Source organism: Erpetoichthys calabaricus, chromosome 14 (genome assembly GCF_900747795.2).
Source record: "Erpetoichthys calabaricus chromosome 14, fErpCal1.3, whole genome shotgun sequence".
NCBI lineage: Eukaryota > Metazoa > Chordata > Cladistia > Polypteriformes > Polypteridae > Erpetoichthys > Erpetoichthys calabaricus.
The window spans coordinates 111,945,731-111,962,785 of record NC_041407.2 but is presented as its reverse complement, the minus strand read 5'-3'; the positions used below and the strand labels follow the sequence as shown (position 1 = coordinate 111,962,785).

The 17,055-nt window shown below is 54.8% G+C and overlaps 2 protein-coding genes across 2 annotated transcripts; one reads left to right on the top strand and one right to left on the bottom strand.

The window, feature by feature from the left end:
* Nucleotides 1–831: 831 nt before the first annotated feature.
* On the top strand, nucleotides 832–9,413 carry vat1 (vesicle amine transport 1). Its single transcript, XM_028820018.2, has 6 exons — nucleotides 832–1,379; nucleotides 2,872–3,079; nucleotides 6,348–6,518; nucleotides 6,630–6,719; nucleotides 7,649–7,890; nucleotides 8,355–9,413. Exons 1-6 carry the CDS (start codon nucleotides 984–986, stop codon nucleotides 8,439–8,441), a joined length of 1,194 nt encoding a protein of 397 aa, XP_028675851.1. The 5' UTR covers nucleotides 832–983; the 3' UTR covers nucleotides 8,442–9,413.
* A 69-nt stretch (nucleotides 9,414–9,482) lies between these two features.
* Nucleotides 9,483–13,321, bottom strand: mettl2a (methyltransferase 2A, methylcytidine). Its single transcript, XM_028820020.2, has 9 exons — nucleotides 13,167–13,321; nucleotides 11,284–11,372; nucleotides 11,015–11,208; nucleotides 10,892–10,941; nucleotides 10,289–10,349; nucleotides 10,072–10,211; nucleotides 9,887–9,993; nucleotides 9,741–9,806; nucleotides 9,483–9,671 (listed from the first exon to the last, which is right to left on the bottom strand). The coding sequence occupies exons 1-9, from the start codon at nucleotides 13,268–13,270 to the stop codon at nucleotides 9,508–9,510; spliced, it is 975 nt and encodes a 324-aa protein (XP_028675853.1). The 5' UTR covers nucleotides 13,271–13,321; the 3' UTR covers nucleotides 9,483–9,507.
* Nucleotides 13,322–17,055: the final 3,734 nt, after the last annotated feature.

Here is a 17,055-nt window from a genome sequence, read left to right as displayed (position 1 = left end):
ATTGACATCAGGAAGCCACCCGCCCCTCTACTTCAGGTCTGGACCTCTGCCAGGAACGCCACTCCGGAAAAAAACATCCAGCTTCCGGCATTTGTCTTGTGCTTCCCGGTCTGCTGGGCGGGATGCTTCAGATGCCCATGTTTCATTTCTTGCTTGTCAAACCTCACCCTGTCTGCCCATTTAATGGATGTCACGGGAAGACGTTTGTCCAGCGACACTTAGCTAAGGGGTGACAAGGGACAGAAAGGAAGCGGGCCATTCAGAGCAACAACGATGCCAGTATTTTCAGCAGGGCGGCAAGCACTCAGACAAAGAGGACCAGTTGTGTCCACTCGATGCCATTTTACATTCACGCATTTGTCTGAGGTGGCTTGTCATATCTGAGATGCACTTGGTTCTGTTTCTCTTGTTGTTCCACAGGCAGGTGAAGTGACTTGCTCAGGGTCACACAGCGCCAACAGTGGGCTTTTGATTACATTTTAGGGCCACGGGGAGATCCGAGTTGCAGGAGGGCACCAATCCATCCAGTCAGTGCGTCTTTGGGATGGGATGAGCAATCGACAGTGGCCGGGGGTCCTTTGATTGAATCGATTCGAGCGCTCTGGAATGAGGGGTGGGGGGTCTGCCAGACACCTCCCTGCAGTACGAACAGTCCTGACTCAGGAGCCCTGGAATTCGAATCTCTCGGCTTTCATCGTGTCACACACTCACACACACACACACAAGGCGCGGACGAGTGACCGCCGATCTTGTCAAGAGCGCGCGCGGCGCCTTTAAGGTTTCCGGAGCGCGCGGCCGCGCTCTTCCTGCCGGCCGGTCACGCGCCTCATTAAGAGCCGCCTGAGAGCAGCGGAGCGCGCGCTTCGCCCGCTGGACGCCGAGTTTGTCCGGAGGCGTCACTCGTTCGCTCGCGTCTTCTTAAAGACGGCCTTCTGTCTTCGGAGTTCTCATCACTTGAGCAGGGCGTCCTCAGTGCAGGCAGCATGTCCGGCGAGCAGGCTACAGCAGCGGAGCCTCCCAAGCAGGAGGAAGACAAGAAGCCGCAGGACGAGACGAAGCTGGAAGACGAGCAACAGCAGCAGCAGCAGGCGGCGACAGCAGCAGCAGCGGCGACTCCCGCTCAGGAGGAAGCCTCGTACCGCGCCCTGCTTCTCTCAGGCTACGGCGGCTACGACAAAGTGAAGCTGCACACCAAGAAGGGCGCGCCCGCCCCCAAAGCCGGCGAGCTGCTGCTGCGGGTCAAAGCCTGCGGCTTGAACTTCGCCGACCTGATGGCCAGGCAGGGACTCTACGACCGGCTGCCCTCCCCGCCCGTTACGCCCGGGATGGAGTGCTCGGGGGTCGTGGAGGCGGTTGGCGAAGGAGTGAGCGAGCGACAGGTGGGCACGAGAGTGACGGTGATGACCGGGTTTGTTTGAGGAGGGGGGGGGTTTGCCCGGGAAAGCCCATCGGTTCGCCCCCATTGAACTCGGCCAGCGACGCCACCGCCCATCGTCTGTGTTGGGGATAAACAGTGGTCTCTGCGCGCATGCGCCCCGTGCGCCGGCGCCCCTCCCTGCACCCCATCCCCTTTCCAGATGTAGCGCCAGGCGGGGGTCCCTTGAAGTGTCGGGGTCTTCGGGATCGCCTTAAACCCCCCGCCGTTAACTTTTTTTTTGTGTGTGTGTGTGTAGCTGCGAGGGGCTTGAAAGGAAATGGAGAGGAGTGGGGGGCGCCTTTCAGTTAGCAGCCTTGCCTCTCATGGTGACACGTGTGTATCTGTGCAGACCCCCGTGTTGCGCGCCCCCCCCCCCCTCATGTGGACCGGTGCCCCCTCCTCGTGTGGCTTTGTGAGCTTCTGGAAAGCTGAAGGCCCAGACGACTAAGATGATGTTGGGGTGGTGGTGGTGATGAGGGGGGGGGGCTTGTGCTTTGATGGACCTTGGCAGGCTTTTCTGATGTGGCCACAGGTAGCTGGCGTGTGCTGGCACAGTCTTTGTTGAGCCCAAGAAGCGACTGGCACTGTACACCCTGGATGTGCCCTCGAGGGGGTAGGGGTCTGGGGTGAGTATGGGGTCCTGGAGGGTCCGAGCCCTACTGGTATTTGATTGAAGACCCCATGAGGAGTCTGCTTGCTGCTCTCCCCCTCTTGGTTTCTGCCAGCACTTGATTTTCAACATGGTCGCCTTATTTTGTTGACTTCAGATTCTTGTGGGGGTCCTGATCTGCTGAAGCAAGAACCCCTCTGTTTGATTGATGCATTGAGAATGGAGTTTGATTGCAAGCCCCCCAGGCCGGACCCTTGTGCTGGTGCCTCAACATTTTTAATGCAGAGTTTGGCAGCACGGGGGCTCAGAGGTTAGCCATGTGAACTCTGTGTCGTGCTCTCCACTCCTAGAGATGGCACCTGGTACCTCCATCCAGGGTTGTGCCAAGTGTTGCCAGGGTAGACCCTGAGTGGGCTTAAGCAGGTTTGAGGCTGCTGTTAAGTACCGAGAGCCCCCCGAGCCACATGGCTGGCGCCCCCCAAATCGATTCCGGCAGACGTTGAGACCCTTGTGGTCTTTGTGCCCCTTGCTCTCTCCTGCTGCTGTGACTTTCAGGTTTTTCTGCCCAAATTCATTTGCCTTTTCAAACCTTTTCTTGTGACCAGAAGTTTGCCAACTTGCCATCTGGGTAATGCTGGTCCACTGATTGACTGACTGGCCAAGTCGGGCACACCAACCCCAGTGGGCTCAAGCGTCTCGCCAGGAGGGGTGCTGTGCTGTTGAGGCTCGTGGGGCTCCTGTAGGCTTCTGGGTTTGGTGCCCTTGGTGGTCAACTGGCATAGTGGCGCCCCCTGGTGGGCCATTTTCTGTGTGTCACCGATTCTCCTCTGCTGTTTCCACACAGGTTGGTGACAAGGTTATTGCGATGAACAAGTTCGGCATGTGGCAGGAGCTCGTGGTTGTGCCAGTCGGCCACACTTTCCTGATGCCAGATGGCATGAGCTTTGAAGAGGCCGCAGCCCTGCCAGTCAACTATGTGACCGCCTACATGATGCTCTTCGACTTTGGAAACTTGCGACCAAACCAAAGTGTCCTGGTGCACATGGCGGCAGGTAAGGAGGTGCCAGGGGTCTCACCGTTTTACTGACCCTGCATTTTGGTGGGCTCTGCACTCGAGGTTTGATGTGCCCCTACTTTTGTGCCCAACTGGTTGAAATCGTACAAATGCATTTATTGTGACAAGTGTTGGAGTGACATTTACATCTGCACTATACTCGTCTGTGGTGCTCTGTGCGTGGCGAGGCTACGTGGGTCACGTGAGTGACGGATTGTGAATGCCCGGTGACAGGCTGGCAACCTGTGCCTCTTCCTGGTGTGTGCCGGGCTCTCTGACTGTGAATGGGGATCGGTGGGTTAGAAGATTGAACGGGTGAATTTAAGGAGTGTGACGTGTGTGTCACTTGTCATGTGTGCGGGACAACCGTGGAATCCTTGGGCTGTTAAACTAGGCAGGTCAGCACAAGGACGTGTGCCAGCTGGTCAAGCAGATCAGCACAAGGATGTGTGCCAGCTGGTCATTTATTTAATTTCTTAACGCTCCAGGAGCACAAACTCAGATTAGTGGGGGCACCAAGGTAACGCCACCCCTCCAAATCCTGCCATCCTCCTGGTCTCCTGTCACAAAAGTGGCATGGTGCGCCAGAGGTGTTCAAGCAGGTCCTCCTTCAGCCCTTCCTCATCACTTAAACCCAAAGGGGTCCTGGTGGTGATGACTGCTGAGTTGCTCACTGCGGGAGCCAGCAGCCACTTGAGAGTGCCCAGGGGTGCCAGAGGTTCATTTCACCCGCTTGAATGCCAAGGCCTCTCTTATGCTCTTCTATTTCGGGTTTTAATCCCACCTGGCTGTGCCCCCCGTTTAGCCCCCTGCTGCCGTCTTGCCTCAGCCCCTTTGTCCCGTTTAGCCTTCACATTTAGACGGGTAGGCACCTTCCTGGGGGGACTTGGTGGTGTGTGCCCCCCATGGACTCCCCCAGACTGGTTGGGGTTTGTTCAGGATGTGGTTGGCGTACAGTCGGCTGTGGCTCTTCGTCTTGCGTGGACCAGCCCCGTCGCGCATTCTTTCACATTTTCACTGCGGGGGGTTTGCTTCTTCCACTAGTTTAGCCCCCTTGGTGTTCTGAAGCCGGCTCACCCCTTCCCTCGTCCCTGGTGGGCTCATGCCATCTTTCTGCCTAGTCTGTTATTTTGGCCCCCTCTCCGTTTGCCTTTTAGTTTTGGTGGTCTGTTTGGTGGCGAGGCCCCTCTGTGGCCTTCACCTGCCGCCGTTGGCCCCTCAAGTGGGCCTTGTTGTTGTTGTTTTCTGTAAAGCGGTGGGCCTTGAGGACGGAAACCTGCCACCACACTGAAGAGTGTGAGGGGGTACAGCTAGATGACACTGCTCTTGGTGGCACACCGCAGACAGAAGGTCAGAATGGGGTCATGCCAGCCCCCTGTGGTTAGTGGAGAGAAGCAGAGCCTGCTGGGAGTTTCAGTTAAATGCTACGGTTTGGTGCGTGGGGTGTGTAGGGTGGCATCTGCTGACGATTGGGGGGGGTCTCCTGTGTAGGGCACACGAGGGCGAGGCTTCAGTTTCAGAGCTTGAAGGACTGATGGGCATCTGAGGCCTGTGCCACCTGCTGCTCTGCCTTGTTTTGTGGGTGTGGCACATCTCCTCTGGGCACTTCTCATTGAGTTCTACCTGTCGGCTACAGTGGGCACTTGCTGTTGCTGAAGAAAGTCGGCCCTAAGGAGTGCTTGTGACAGGGTGGCATTCAGGATTGGGCTTGCAGACATGTGGCACGGTCCACATTCATGTTGGGGGTGTTCTGGTCTGATTGTGTTAAATGAGACCCCCGAGGAGGTGTTCATGGCACCCTCCACTATCCTGTTGGCATGGTGGCTCAACGAGACAATCGAGTGTCGTGATGGCCGTGTGCCTCGTGCATCCATTTCAAAGCTGAGCCAGGTGTTGCCCCTCGTTTTGTTGTCCTGCCACAGGTGCCACCCCAGGCATGTGGCTTGAACTTCGTCCCAAATTTGACTTGCGTTGTTGACATTTCCAAGACAACGTCAAAGATGACCTTCAGTTTTATGTTCCTTTCCCACAATGCTCTGCTGCAGCACCTCTGGGTCCCACAGATTCATTGAGAGCCCGGCTAGGGGGTCCGTGATGACGAGGGTGTGTCTGAAGGCGAGGGAGCCGGGCACGGCTGGAGGGTCCTGTGTGGCACAGTCGTGTTTTTGAATTCTTTAAAGCGTCTCGGGTGACCACCTCGCTGGATGTCAGGGGTACGGAAAGGCGGTGAAGGGGCTGGCTGAGGTGGTGTGAAGTGAGCGCCAGGGTCAAACGTTCACACTGAGCAGGAATTCCCAAACAATGGCGAGCGGAAGTGGCGGTCCTCCCGCGGCGACACGGCCGGTAATCTGATCTCCTCGCTGCTGCAGATGTGTGCTGACGCGGTGCTGCCGGCCGCTGTGCCAGGACTCGTGATGAATTTTTCATGCCCGCTCCTCCTAATGTACTGCAGCGAGCAAACAACAATGAGGCATTGTTCCTTGGGGACGCGTTGCCTGGAGCCAGCTGTGCGGGAAGCCCACTTGACAGCTGTGCACCGCTGAGGTCGCCTGAGTGGCTCTGGAGTGGACACGGCGGTCCCGCCCCCTGGCACGGTGTCTGGCTTAAGCCCGCTCCGCTGAACTGTGCCGAGGGAGGTGGGTGGGACGTTGTGACGTCTGTGGCTCTCTGAGGTGGGCCTTGCCCACGTGGCATGTCCCTTCGATGGCCGTGTAGCCTTTTGGATGTCTGTGCCCCCCTACTTTGGGGGCCCAGGGCTGGGCTTCATACCATGTGATCGGTCAGGAACGCGAGAAGGCCGTAAAGACTGGGGGGCTGCTGCTCTCAAATTTATGTGAATGGCCTCCATGAGACCCCCTAAGCTTGGAGGACTGGCAGAGACCCTCTTGTTGGGGTGGGGCACAATTAGGACTTGGGAAGGCAGAAAAGTATGAAAATGAAAGCCGGGCTTCATACCAAGGAGGGCAAGATGGAGGTCTTGGAACATCAAAGGGGGGTATGCTGCCCACTGGGACCCCCTCTCTAAGGGAGCCCAGCACATTGGTGAGGCCTCGTCTGGACAATTCAGCAGGGCAGAAGATGGAAGGAGCGGAGAAGGTGACGTGGGTGGGGTCAGAATAGCGTTACGAAGAACGGAGTGGGCATTGGCACTTGGGGGCATTCACCTCGCCACTTGATGAACTCTGTTTGCGCTTTGAAATGGCAGCCGTTTTGCGTGATTGCCCGTGATAGTGACGTGTCTAATTGTCGGCATTTGTGTCTCGAAGGTGGCGTGGGGATTGCTGCAACACAGCTGTGCCAGACTGTCCAGAATGTCACCGTGTTCGGCACGTCCTCCTCCTCCAAACATGAAGTAATCAAGCAGAATGGAGTCACACACGCCATCGACTACCGGACCATGGATTACGTGGACGAGATCCGCAAAATTTCTCCCAAAGGTAAGCAGGTGGCACCCGGCGCCCTTCTGTAGGCCTGGCACCTCGGTTCCTGCCATGCCATTGGCCACTTGGCTCCTGGTGTTTTGTCATCTTGCACTTTTCTCTTTGCAGGTGTGGATGTTGTCCTGGACCCTCTTGGGGGGTCCGATACTAGCAAAGCCTTCAACCTGCTCAAACCGATGGGAAAACTCGTCACGTATGGTAGGTGCCGCCAAGCAGGGTGGGCCAAGTCAGTCCCTTTGTTGCTCAAGTGCCACTTGTTCTTCATTTTCACCCGTTCACACTCTGATGCCCGCTTGCTTATTTCACTTTTAAATGGCATCTCCTCACTTTTAATGGCAGCAGCAGGCAGCTCTCCATCGATGCCCGTCAGCCGCCCTGACAACCGATGGCACATCCGGAGAAAGACCTGACTGGCACAAAAACCTGCAGCCACTGTGGCTCTCCAGGAGCGACTGTGCCCACCCCGGTCTAAAGGGAGCTGGCTGGCATTGCCATTGTCGGGCATTACTTGTGAGAGAAATGATTCAGAAGGTGGGAGCATGCAGAGACGCTGAGCTGTTTGCCCACCTGCACATTGGCACATGCTGCACTCCTGGTCATCTGTCTCCTGAGGGGGCCGGGCACTGGGCTAAACATTGGGTGATCTCCCTGTGGCACACACCCAATGTAAACAGCAGTTGTTGACTTAGCTTTGGCGTGCCAGCAAAAGGCCAGGCATGTGCTCCTGGAGGACGTCATATCGGGGCTCACTGGCAGACGTGGCACACACAAATGCTGCTGTGTGTGACGATGGGGTGCTCACTGGGGCTTTTGTACCCGTTCTGATTCGGTGGTTGGGATTCGGTCGGGTTTAATGAAGATGGGTATTGATGGCCCACCGCGAGGGCACATCTGTTGCCCTGTGGACTCCAAAGTGTGCTTTGCCCCTTAGTCCCTCAGTGCTGGCACCACCTTTACTTTGAGGCTGTGAGTGGCATGACCCAGCTGTCCAGATACCTCTTGTGGCTTTAAGCCCACCCTGGGAATGAGTTTAGTTTGGAGACCAACAATGGTGGGGGGTGGAGGGTCTGGCAGCCACTTTGAAAGCCCCGGCCTGCTGCTGACTCCCACCCGCTTGTCTCTTTCAGGTGCTGCCAACCTCCTGACTGGCCAGAAGAAGAACATCATGGCACTGGCAAAGACCTGGTGGAATCAGTTCAGCATCAATGCCATCCAGCTGATGCACTCCAACAAGGCGGTGTGTGGCTATCACCTCGGGTGCCTGGATGGCGAGATGGAGCTCATTGGCACCGTGATGAAGACTCTGCTCGAGCTCTACAAGCAAGGCAAGGTCAAGCCCAAGGTGGACTCGGTGTGGCCTTTTGAGCAGGTCAGTGTGGGTGCCCCCCGGGGTCTTTTGTACGAATGACTGGGGTTAGGAGAACCACACAAATGCCAGGCAGCCATCCTCCATTTCAGGCAATGGCCGCCTGGCGCTGGGACGACAGAATCGGTTCAGTTTGTGGGCACAGTGCCGTCACATGCGCTACCAAGAAAGCCCCTCGGAGGAGGTCCGCCCTGTTTGTGTTGAGCCCACTGGGGCCTCCTCTGGTTGGCTGCTGCGTCTCTTCACATTGAGGGCCGGGTAAGGATGTGGCTGGCAGCCTGCAGAGGTTGCCGCCGCCAGCAGCACCACTCGAGCAGGGCATCACCTGCTCCAAACAAAGCTCAAAGGATGAGTCTCCAGCGCGGGCACCACCCCAATGCCCCCGTCTCCTGTTCTTTGTATTGGTGTTTCTTGTATTCGCCAGTATGGTGAATTCTGATTACCTGTGCCCTCTTTTTGCCCTGCAGGTGGGAGATGCCATGAGGCAGATGCAGGAAAGGAAGAATGTCGGCAAAGTCCTTTTGGTGCCCGAGGTCAAGAAGGAAGAGAATTAAAGCCAACTGAGTGGTGGTGTGTGGCTGTGGTAATGAAGGTTTCACTGTCGTCCGCTAATCTTTTGGGACCCCCCCCATTTGTTGCCATGTGCTTTACTTGTCCAGGTGCCAATTGTGACTTTTGTGGCAGAGGCACAGCAGGACACCCCACCCCCCCCCCGGGGTCCCTGAAGCTTAGCAGCAAGCTGACTAATCAGATGTGTGCCCGTCTCGTGTTGTGCTGCATGTGGGTACTCCTGTCTTGGCATACCCACCAGTGGAAGCATTTGTCTTGTGGTGGGCAGCTGTTTTCTGTGCACGATGCCCTACCGTGTGTTTACTTGCACTCTGCTTGCCAACTGCAGAACCTTTTGCACTTAATGTTGTGTTGCTGTGGTTGAAGGTCCAAATAGTGTGCCAAATCGGGTGGTGCTTGTGCCCAGCCCATGGAGCCCCTGGTGCATGCCACCATTCCCTCTGCGTCCAAGCTGAACAGGAAGTGCCTTGTTGTAGGGGTAATTCTTGTGCCTTCTGCCACTGTGGCAGTTAAACCACTAAAGCCTTGCCATCTTTGCCAGTCGCAAGCCCTCCTACAGGATGGTTGTGTGGCATGGATTAGGAAGCGCTGGGTGAGGAGTCCGTACCACTTGGGGTGTGAGTGTGTGAGTGAATGTGTGTGCACTAACTGCTGAGGAGGAATGGCAGAAGGGTGGTGCCACCCCAGATCAGACGGGAGATTCCACTTGGCACAGCCAAACCCGAGGGAGCGGGGACTATGCCCTTCACTGCACTGGCAGGACCTTGTGCCCTGGGTGTCAATGGGGCAAATTACAGCCGCTCTTAGTGTTGCAGATTTGTGCTTGTGCCAGTGTTGTGCCAATGCCGTGTATCACGTTTACTTCAACTTGTGCCGCTTTCCTGCCTGATGTTACCATGAGCCTTATGCGTTTTCCAGAATGGATACATAAATAAAAAAATCAATGCAGAATGCGAGTGCTGGTGTCTCCTTACTCACTCGGTGCGGACCACCGGGCCGCAGTGAAGACCAGTGGGACACAACGGTATTAGCAAAAAAGGGATGTTTATTTTAGACTTGGTACAGGTGGGCAGCGCCCGGGGGCTTCTGGTACTTGCACTGGATCCAGACGCGGTACATCTTGAGCTGCTTTCCACGGTTCACCTGGAGTCGCCGGTCCACCACGTTCTGGACCCTCGTCAGACCAGCTTGTGTCAAGAGCCCGTCGAGTTCATCTGAGGAGAGAGCCCGCAATGAGGGCTGGCACTTCCGACGCGTCCGTCTGCGATTCGAGATGAACTCACCTTGAGTGAAAAAGTAGACCCTCGTGCCATCGCCGCGGGCATAGAAGTTCTCAGCCAGACAGCGTCCTGAAATGGGAAGGGGACATGTGCGGGTCAGGGTGGCATGGACGCTTGGCACCAGAATGCTGCTGCTCGCGTCTACTCACCTTTCTTAAAGCGCAGCTGTGCCATGTCGTAGCGGCCGTAGTCCCGCAGCAAAATCAACCCACCGGGCCGCAGCAGCCTGGCCAGTCTGGAGAGAGCAGCAGCCATCCTGCGTTTTGAAGTTTCAAAAATCGGTGAGAAGGCCTGTGCCAGGCACAGTGTGCCAGGCTGTAGGACTTGTACTCACTTGTCAGGGCGCAGTGCGGAGAGGACAAAGATGAGGATGATGACGTCCACGCTCTGCTTTGGCACAGGAAAACTGGAGGCCTCCTCGCACAGGTCGTGGACAAAAGCATGGCAGCGGCTGGCATCGTAGTCCGGATGAGCCTGGAGAAACTGGTATTCTGAGACCAGGGGACAAGTCCCCTGCCCAAGCGGACCCTCGCTTATTGACCCCTCCCTACCTTAAGCAGCTCCACTGCGGTGCTGGAGAAGTCGCAGGCGTAGACGAAGAGTCCGGGGTCACTGCAAGGCAAACGGAGCGGAGATCAGTGCCAGGGTCTGGGCGAGACCACCAAGCGAGGGCCGTGGACTCTGACTGGCTCAAATGTCTCACGGAAGTTCATATGATTTAAATGGCACTTTGGTTAAGAACCTGCTGTGCCACACTGCCAGTCCCACCAGCCCCCCTTGGGAATTGGCAGCTTTGGGAAGAGCCCTTAAATGAAGGAATGCAAGGAGGTGGGTGGGATTGATGGTGCCTTTCACCGCAACTGAAGTTAGCAGGTACCCCCAAAGGGGAAACTTCACAGGTGGCACTTAGACGGCCCAAGGGGTCTCCATGTTCTGGTCCAGAAGCGCCCGACACTGGTGGGCTCATCAACAATCAAACTGAAGTCAAAGACTAAGCAGGTGGCACCGTCCCTTACCAGGACTTTGGGGTCTCCTGTGGGTATCTAAGCCCCCACTTGGGATTTAACAGAAAAGCAGAAACTGCAGCCCCTTCTGGGCTAGAGGGCGCCGTTCACCCACGTGGTCTCCCACCCTCGCTGCGGTGGGCAACTCACTTGTTGGTCTGTAAAATGGGAAGGACGGTGTTTCCAACACCACAGCCGACCTGCGGGAGAAGCGAGCGACACGTTAGAAGAGCCAAGTGGGCCGCGCAGCCCGAACGAGGGACCCTTACTCACTTCGAGGACGCGGTACGTGGCCGAGCAGCCTGGGAATTCGGCGTCTGCTGTCCCGTCCTGAATGGCAGCCCCACCGCGGGGGGGATTCAGCTCTGGGAACTCTGTGAACAGCCAATGGCGGTCCTTGAAAAACCGATTCTCGTGGATCTTATAGAAGTCATCCCAGTAGTCTCTGGCCTTGCTCTCGTACTCCTCTGAAACAAGTCGGACAACCTGTCAGTGGGTGGGGGGGCCTGAGGGGGGGCACGTGGCTCTGTGGGGGGGCTCACCTTGCTTGTCGGCGGTCAGGGGCAGGCTGTTCTCCTGGACCTTCCTCAGGGCGGCTGCTTCCTGTTCTTCTGTCCACTCCACGCTGTCCCTAGGAGAGAAGACAATGGACCATCAGAAATGTGGAACTCGAGTCGCCCCAATGGAGGAATAAAAGGAAAGAAACTGGTGGCTGTGGAGAAACATGGAAAAGTGCAGGGGCAGTGTGGCACCATGAAGGGTTGGCGCTGGTGGGCTGGCACTGTCCCCGCTTCACTTTGGTCTTCATGTTCTGCTCCTCTGCCATCTCCAGCAGGGTCACAGAATTGAGTTTGCCTCTGCTTGTTGAGCAGCGGTAGGGCATACAATGGGCAGCACTGCCTATCAGTGATGTGGACCCCCAAGTACCTGCAGCAGAGTGCCACCTCTATGTCCACTCCCTGAATGGTGGCCCAGGGCCGAGGCTCATTGAGGGGCCGAGTCCCAAAGCTCTGCGCCTGCTTTTAGGGAGGGGCAGCCAAGCTTTCAATACCACGAACCCCCAGAGGCAGTTGGGACCCAACGCACACCTCTGAGTGGATGTAACCCCAGTTGTCACCCTCAACACAGAAGCCCCTTTAGGTTGTGTTCCCTTAACACTTATGATGGTGGGGCCTCACGCGGCTCAAGGTGAAGTTCATGGGAGGCTCATCTCTAACAATGACAAGATGGACAGCCTGGCATCGTGGTACCAGGCACATCAGCAAAGCTGAGATGGCTAACAGCAGTGCAGCAGAGGGCATCATCAGCTCTGCTCTTTCTCCCTGTGGGTCATTCGCACCAAGCAATGAGGAGGCATCAAGATGATCCTCCAGCAAGCAGCTCTGCAGCCTTCTGGACGCCACAGCGAACAGAGGGGCCGTGATCCTTTAATGTGGGCAGTGCCAGCCGTCACATCTCCTACAAGCCTCTGATGGCCCGTGGGATGTGCTGACCCAGTAGCATCACTTCAGGAGAGGCCCACCAGCTAAGCTATGGGGGCCTTCTGGACCCCCGGAGGTAGTAATGGAGCGGAGAATGAGGTCAAAACCGTGTGGTGTGAGGAACAAAGACATGGAGGACCTTCAGCACTGGGGGGTCACAAACTGCAATACGCCTGTAGAGCCCCACTGTGACCCGGGCTGGAACTGCCAAGTCAGAAGGTTTCTTTCTTTTCATAATAAAGTCACATTTACTGATTGATCGATTGAGCCTCCATAATAAGGCAGACTTGCCTCAAATTCCACCTAAATACTGAAGCCCAGCTGGATTTCTAGATCTTCATGTCTGCAGTGTTCCTACTTGGATGTTACTCATCATACGATAATCGCCGAGTTCCGCCTTGCATCTTGGAGATCAGCGACATTTAAAAGTTAAGCTGCTTCTACTGTGAATGATCCGAGACGCCATCGCGGTGACATTTCTCTGCCTACTGGCCACACAGACGGCTGCCAGTCCTGCTTGCTCAACACAAGGGGGTCTCTGCAGGTGACTCCTGGTCCGAGGTGTTCGACAGGGCGGTCTCTGCGCAAGCGCACACACCACCGGCGCGCTGGTTGATGCCAGCTTTGGGGGGCCTTCACGCTGAAGGGGCTGCGATGGACTGGCGCCCTATGCCAGCTGGGACAGGCTCCAGCCCCACCAAGCCCCCACTGACTCTGGCCTGGATTAAGCGGGTTATAAAATGACACGACACCGCCAGCCCTCCACCCGAAGGGACCTCCCGATGGGCGGCCAGCCCGTAATCAGGACATGAAGTGACCGCCCGGCTTGTCTGTTTGATCAAAATGAAAGTTCACTCGTCCCCGTATTGCGCCTTTCAGGAGCTCCATCGGCCTCCTCATTAAACGGCTCCTGCCCTGCCCTGCCGCGGTGGGCGCCGACTTACCAGGCGTTGTGACGGAACACGTGGCTCGGGTCCACCAGAAGCCGATTTCCAAACTGCGGCCGCCGATTTCCTTCGTCTGCATCTCCGGCCGCGTGCGCCGCCATGACGATGGTCGCGTCTCGCGAGAGTTCGTGCGGGAGGAGAGCGGTGACCCGGAAGAGGAAGTGCTGCGGGGCTTCGTGTCGCCTGACTGCGCGTTTCTTTATAGTTTCTTTTTATTTCTTTTAATCACTCAGATATTCTTACACCTTTTGAATACACAGAATAACGAAACTGATAACGATATCCTCTGCTTTTGACAACTTTAGACCGATTTCTAACGTGCCTTTCTTAAGTAAAATCCTAGAAACGGCCGTCATTACGCAGCTCAGTGACCACCTGAACAAACCGGCAGTTCTTGACAAGTTTCAGTCGGGTTTTAAAACAAATCCCAGCACAGAAAGTGCACTCGGTAAAGCAGTCAGTGACTTGCAGGTAAATGCAGGCACGGGCCGGCTATCTGTCTGAGACCTGAGTGCCCATTCGATGCCATCGGTCCCAATATTCTTAGAAATCCCCTCAGTCAGTGGGTGCTGGTGATTATACTGCAAAGACCCCTGATATTCTATATGGTGGTCTCTCCAGGGTCCGCTGCTCTTTTAGATCTCCATGAGGTCCCAACGTGAGCCACCAGAGCTCCGCTGACGACACACAGCTGAGGACCCCGAGTCTCCTGATTCACTGACCCCCAATGTCTCATCTGAATGGATGAGGAGGAATCTTCTCAAACTAAATAAGGAGAAGACAGAAATGTTCGCGATTGGCAGTATAATGGATATAATGAGGGTATTAGAAATCAACTTGGAGCATTAGGATTAAAAGTCAAGACGGAGGTACAGAATTTGGGGGTAACTGTTGACTGGGACCTGAATTTAAAATCACGTTAATCAGATCACTAGGACAGAAATATAGCAAAAGTTAGACCTCATATAACACTGCAAGATGCTTTTGTTTTCAGTCGACTGGATTACTGCAACGCACTCCTCTCAGGACCACCCAAAAAACGATTACAACGAGTGCAGAATGGAGCTGCTAGAATCTGAACGCCAGTCTGAGCGTCACTACACTGGTGACCGGTGCCATTTAGAATTGACTTCAAAGTCCTGCTGATGGTTTAGAGGGTCTTCAGTCATCTGCTCCATCCTGCCTGTCACCTGACACCCCGAAGTCGTCACCTCAGATCTTCAACTGAGGGTCTGCTTAGAATTCCAAGAGATAAACTTAAAAGAAGTGGCGAGGAACATCTGCTGTGATGGACCTCAAATCTGGAATACGAGTTTACTTTAAAGTACTGCTAAAGACCCCGTTATGTTAACACGGCGCTCTCAGAGCTTCACGTTACTGTAACCCTGATGTTCTGTACATGCATTGAGTTCTCATTTCTGTCATAAAGGCTCCGCACTCCGTGTTAACCCCCACCACCTGATCAGGGAAGAAAGAAAGAAAGAAAGAAAGAAAGAAAGAAAGAAAGAAAGAAAGAAAGAAACCCCCTCTTGTGAGAAGGATGACAAGTTGTGGAAGGTCAGAGGTCATTGTGGCCCACCGTCTGATGTAATGGTGGCCTTAGTGGCTCTCTGCTTGAACAGGTGGATGCAATGTGCTTTAAAACACGAAGGACGTCATAGAAGTGGGACTGGTAACAAGTCTGGGGGTCCGACATCCTTCTGCGTCACTTGCCGTAGGACAGGAGCTCCTGCTTTAACTCCTAGTGACGTAGACGTCGTTCTTCAGTCTCTTTGTGATTCTTTATCTGACGTCTTCAGAGTTTTGTGTCCAGGTCTGAAAGTCTTCACTTGGGCCAATGCTAATGAAACCCCTAAATCACAATCCCCCCAATCCACTAACAGCTGTGTGTGTCTGGTGGGCTCACAGAGGAGGACAAACAAACTGGAATGGCCTTCACTCCACTATTGGCACGTAGGCTTGTGTCGCTCAGCTGGTCGAATGCCAGCCCTCCTGGGTCACCGATGTTCTCCACTGTTGTCACTTAAATCTCTTTAAACACCTGGCAGGACCTCCTGGTCAGTGACGCTTTGGGATCAGCATTTCAGTTGGGGAGCCTGCTGCTCTTCTTCTTCCTGCCTTTCTCTGTCCGTTGGCCTTGCCGTCCTGCTCTTTGATTTGAAGTCGACTTCGTCAGGTGGACTCACTTCTCTGAAGTTTGATTTGCTTTTAATAAATTCAATAAAATGTTTAAAAACAGAAAAGTCTCCGACAGATTTGTGGCTGATGTCATAAGAACTCGGATGCGGCTCCTTCTCCCAGCGGAGACCATCGAGGTGGTGAGGAAAACCCGTAGAGCTTACTGGAAAGAGAGACCTACAGCCACCGACGAGTTAAATCAGACAGACATTTTCAGAAAGATGAGTAACTTATGAGACTCGGGTACTGACCCTAACCCTAACCCGTGCCAGCCTCGGATCAACCAGATAAATACTAAAGCAACAATACACCCGAATATTTGAAAATAAAAAATAATAAATGATTTTGTGGCGGTGTTTGCACTTTATATTTTACATAAACAGAAATCAAAGTCTTGTATAATTCAACCCTCTGAGGTCCACTTTGTGTTCGTATCGCTGGCCGTCTTCTTACACAACTGCTGGACATCTCAGCTTCTCAAGATGATTACCAAACCACCCTCCGCGTGGCGTTGGCGTGTTCTCCCCGTGTCTCCTCCCACAGGTTAGGTGCATTGGTGGTCCTAAATTGTCCCTGGTGTGTGTGTGTGTGTGTGCCCTGCGGTGGGCTGGCACCCTGCCCGGGTTTGTTCCTGCCTTGTGCCCTGTGTTGGCTCCAGCAGACCCCCATGTGTTAGGACGATGGCTGGATGGACAATAGAAATAAATAAATAAGTAAAGACAGAAGCCCACGGCACAGTCCTCAGTACGACGTCCAGACTCGTATTCTTATTCTTTGCTAACAATGCCTCGTGGTGACAGTGCCGTCACTCTTTGTTACTCCTTACAGCCTGCAGTGTCACTCGTGTCACAGCTTTTGTGACAGAATCGGTGCGTCTGCCCACTTGTGTTTTTCTGCCCTCGCTGCTCTTTCTCATTGGTGGTATTCACTGGTTTGGTGCCATCTTCATGCCAACCCACTGATCTCACAGAATGTCACTTTGTTGTTCTCCAGTTTGTTGCCCACCCGACATGACAAAGTCCCCGTGCAGACGACTCGGGCTCAGGTGTGCCATGTAGACGGTAATGCACTCTGGACGACTCTTTGAGTGGCAGTGCCACCCGACACGTCTGCTTCAAGGAGTCTCGACAAGTCACTCAGGACGTAACTCGTTGTCTTCTGTTGGGGTTCCTGAAGTCACTCGCATGTCGATCAGTTGACGTCATCAAGTTAAAGCCACAGGCTAACCGAAGTAAGTCAGACTTGAGATGCTCGCGTGAACATCTGAGTGGACTTCTGCTCAATTCGCTGGACACACCGGTGCCTGTTGATGCAGCGCTTTAAGGGTCTCGATGCCGTGACTGCATCCCACCCACCCCTCATGTTTCATTACATGTTGTCAGCTTTACGCTAAAGATGCTCCCGCGTATATTCCCATGTGAGTTGTGATTAGAGGGCAGGAGAACATCTCAGCTGGTGGGCTTCAGCAGGGTCCTCTGCGTCAACTGAGCACGTCGGCGATCACGAAGGACCTGACATCGAGAATGTTTCCCTGTCAAGACGCCCCTCGTGTGTAAGAACTTCATGAATTATAACAGCATGAAGCAGCTTTCACGGGGGTCTCTCCGCCAAATGAACAAGCAAACGAGCAAACCCTCAGGGGGCCGTGTGCCCGTTTACAGAGAGCACCAGCATGGCGGCCATCAGGACTGATTAAGGGGTGACGAAG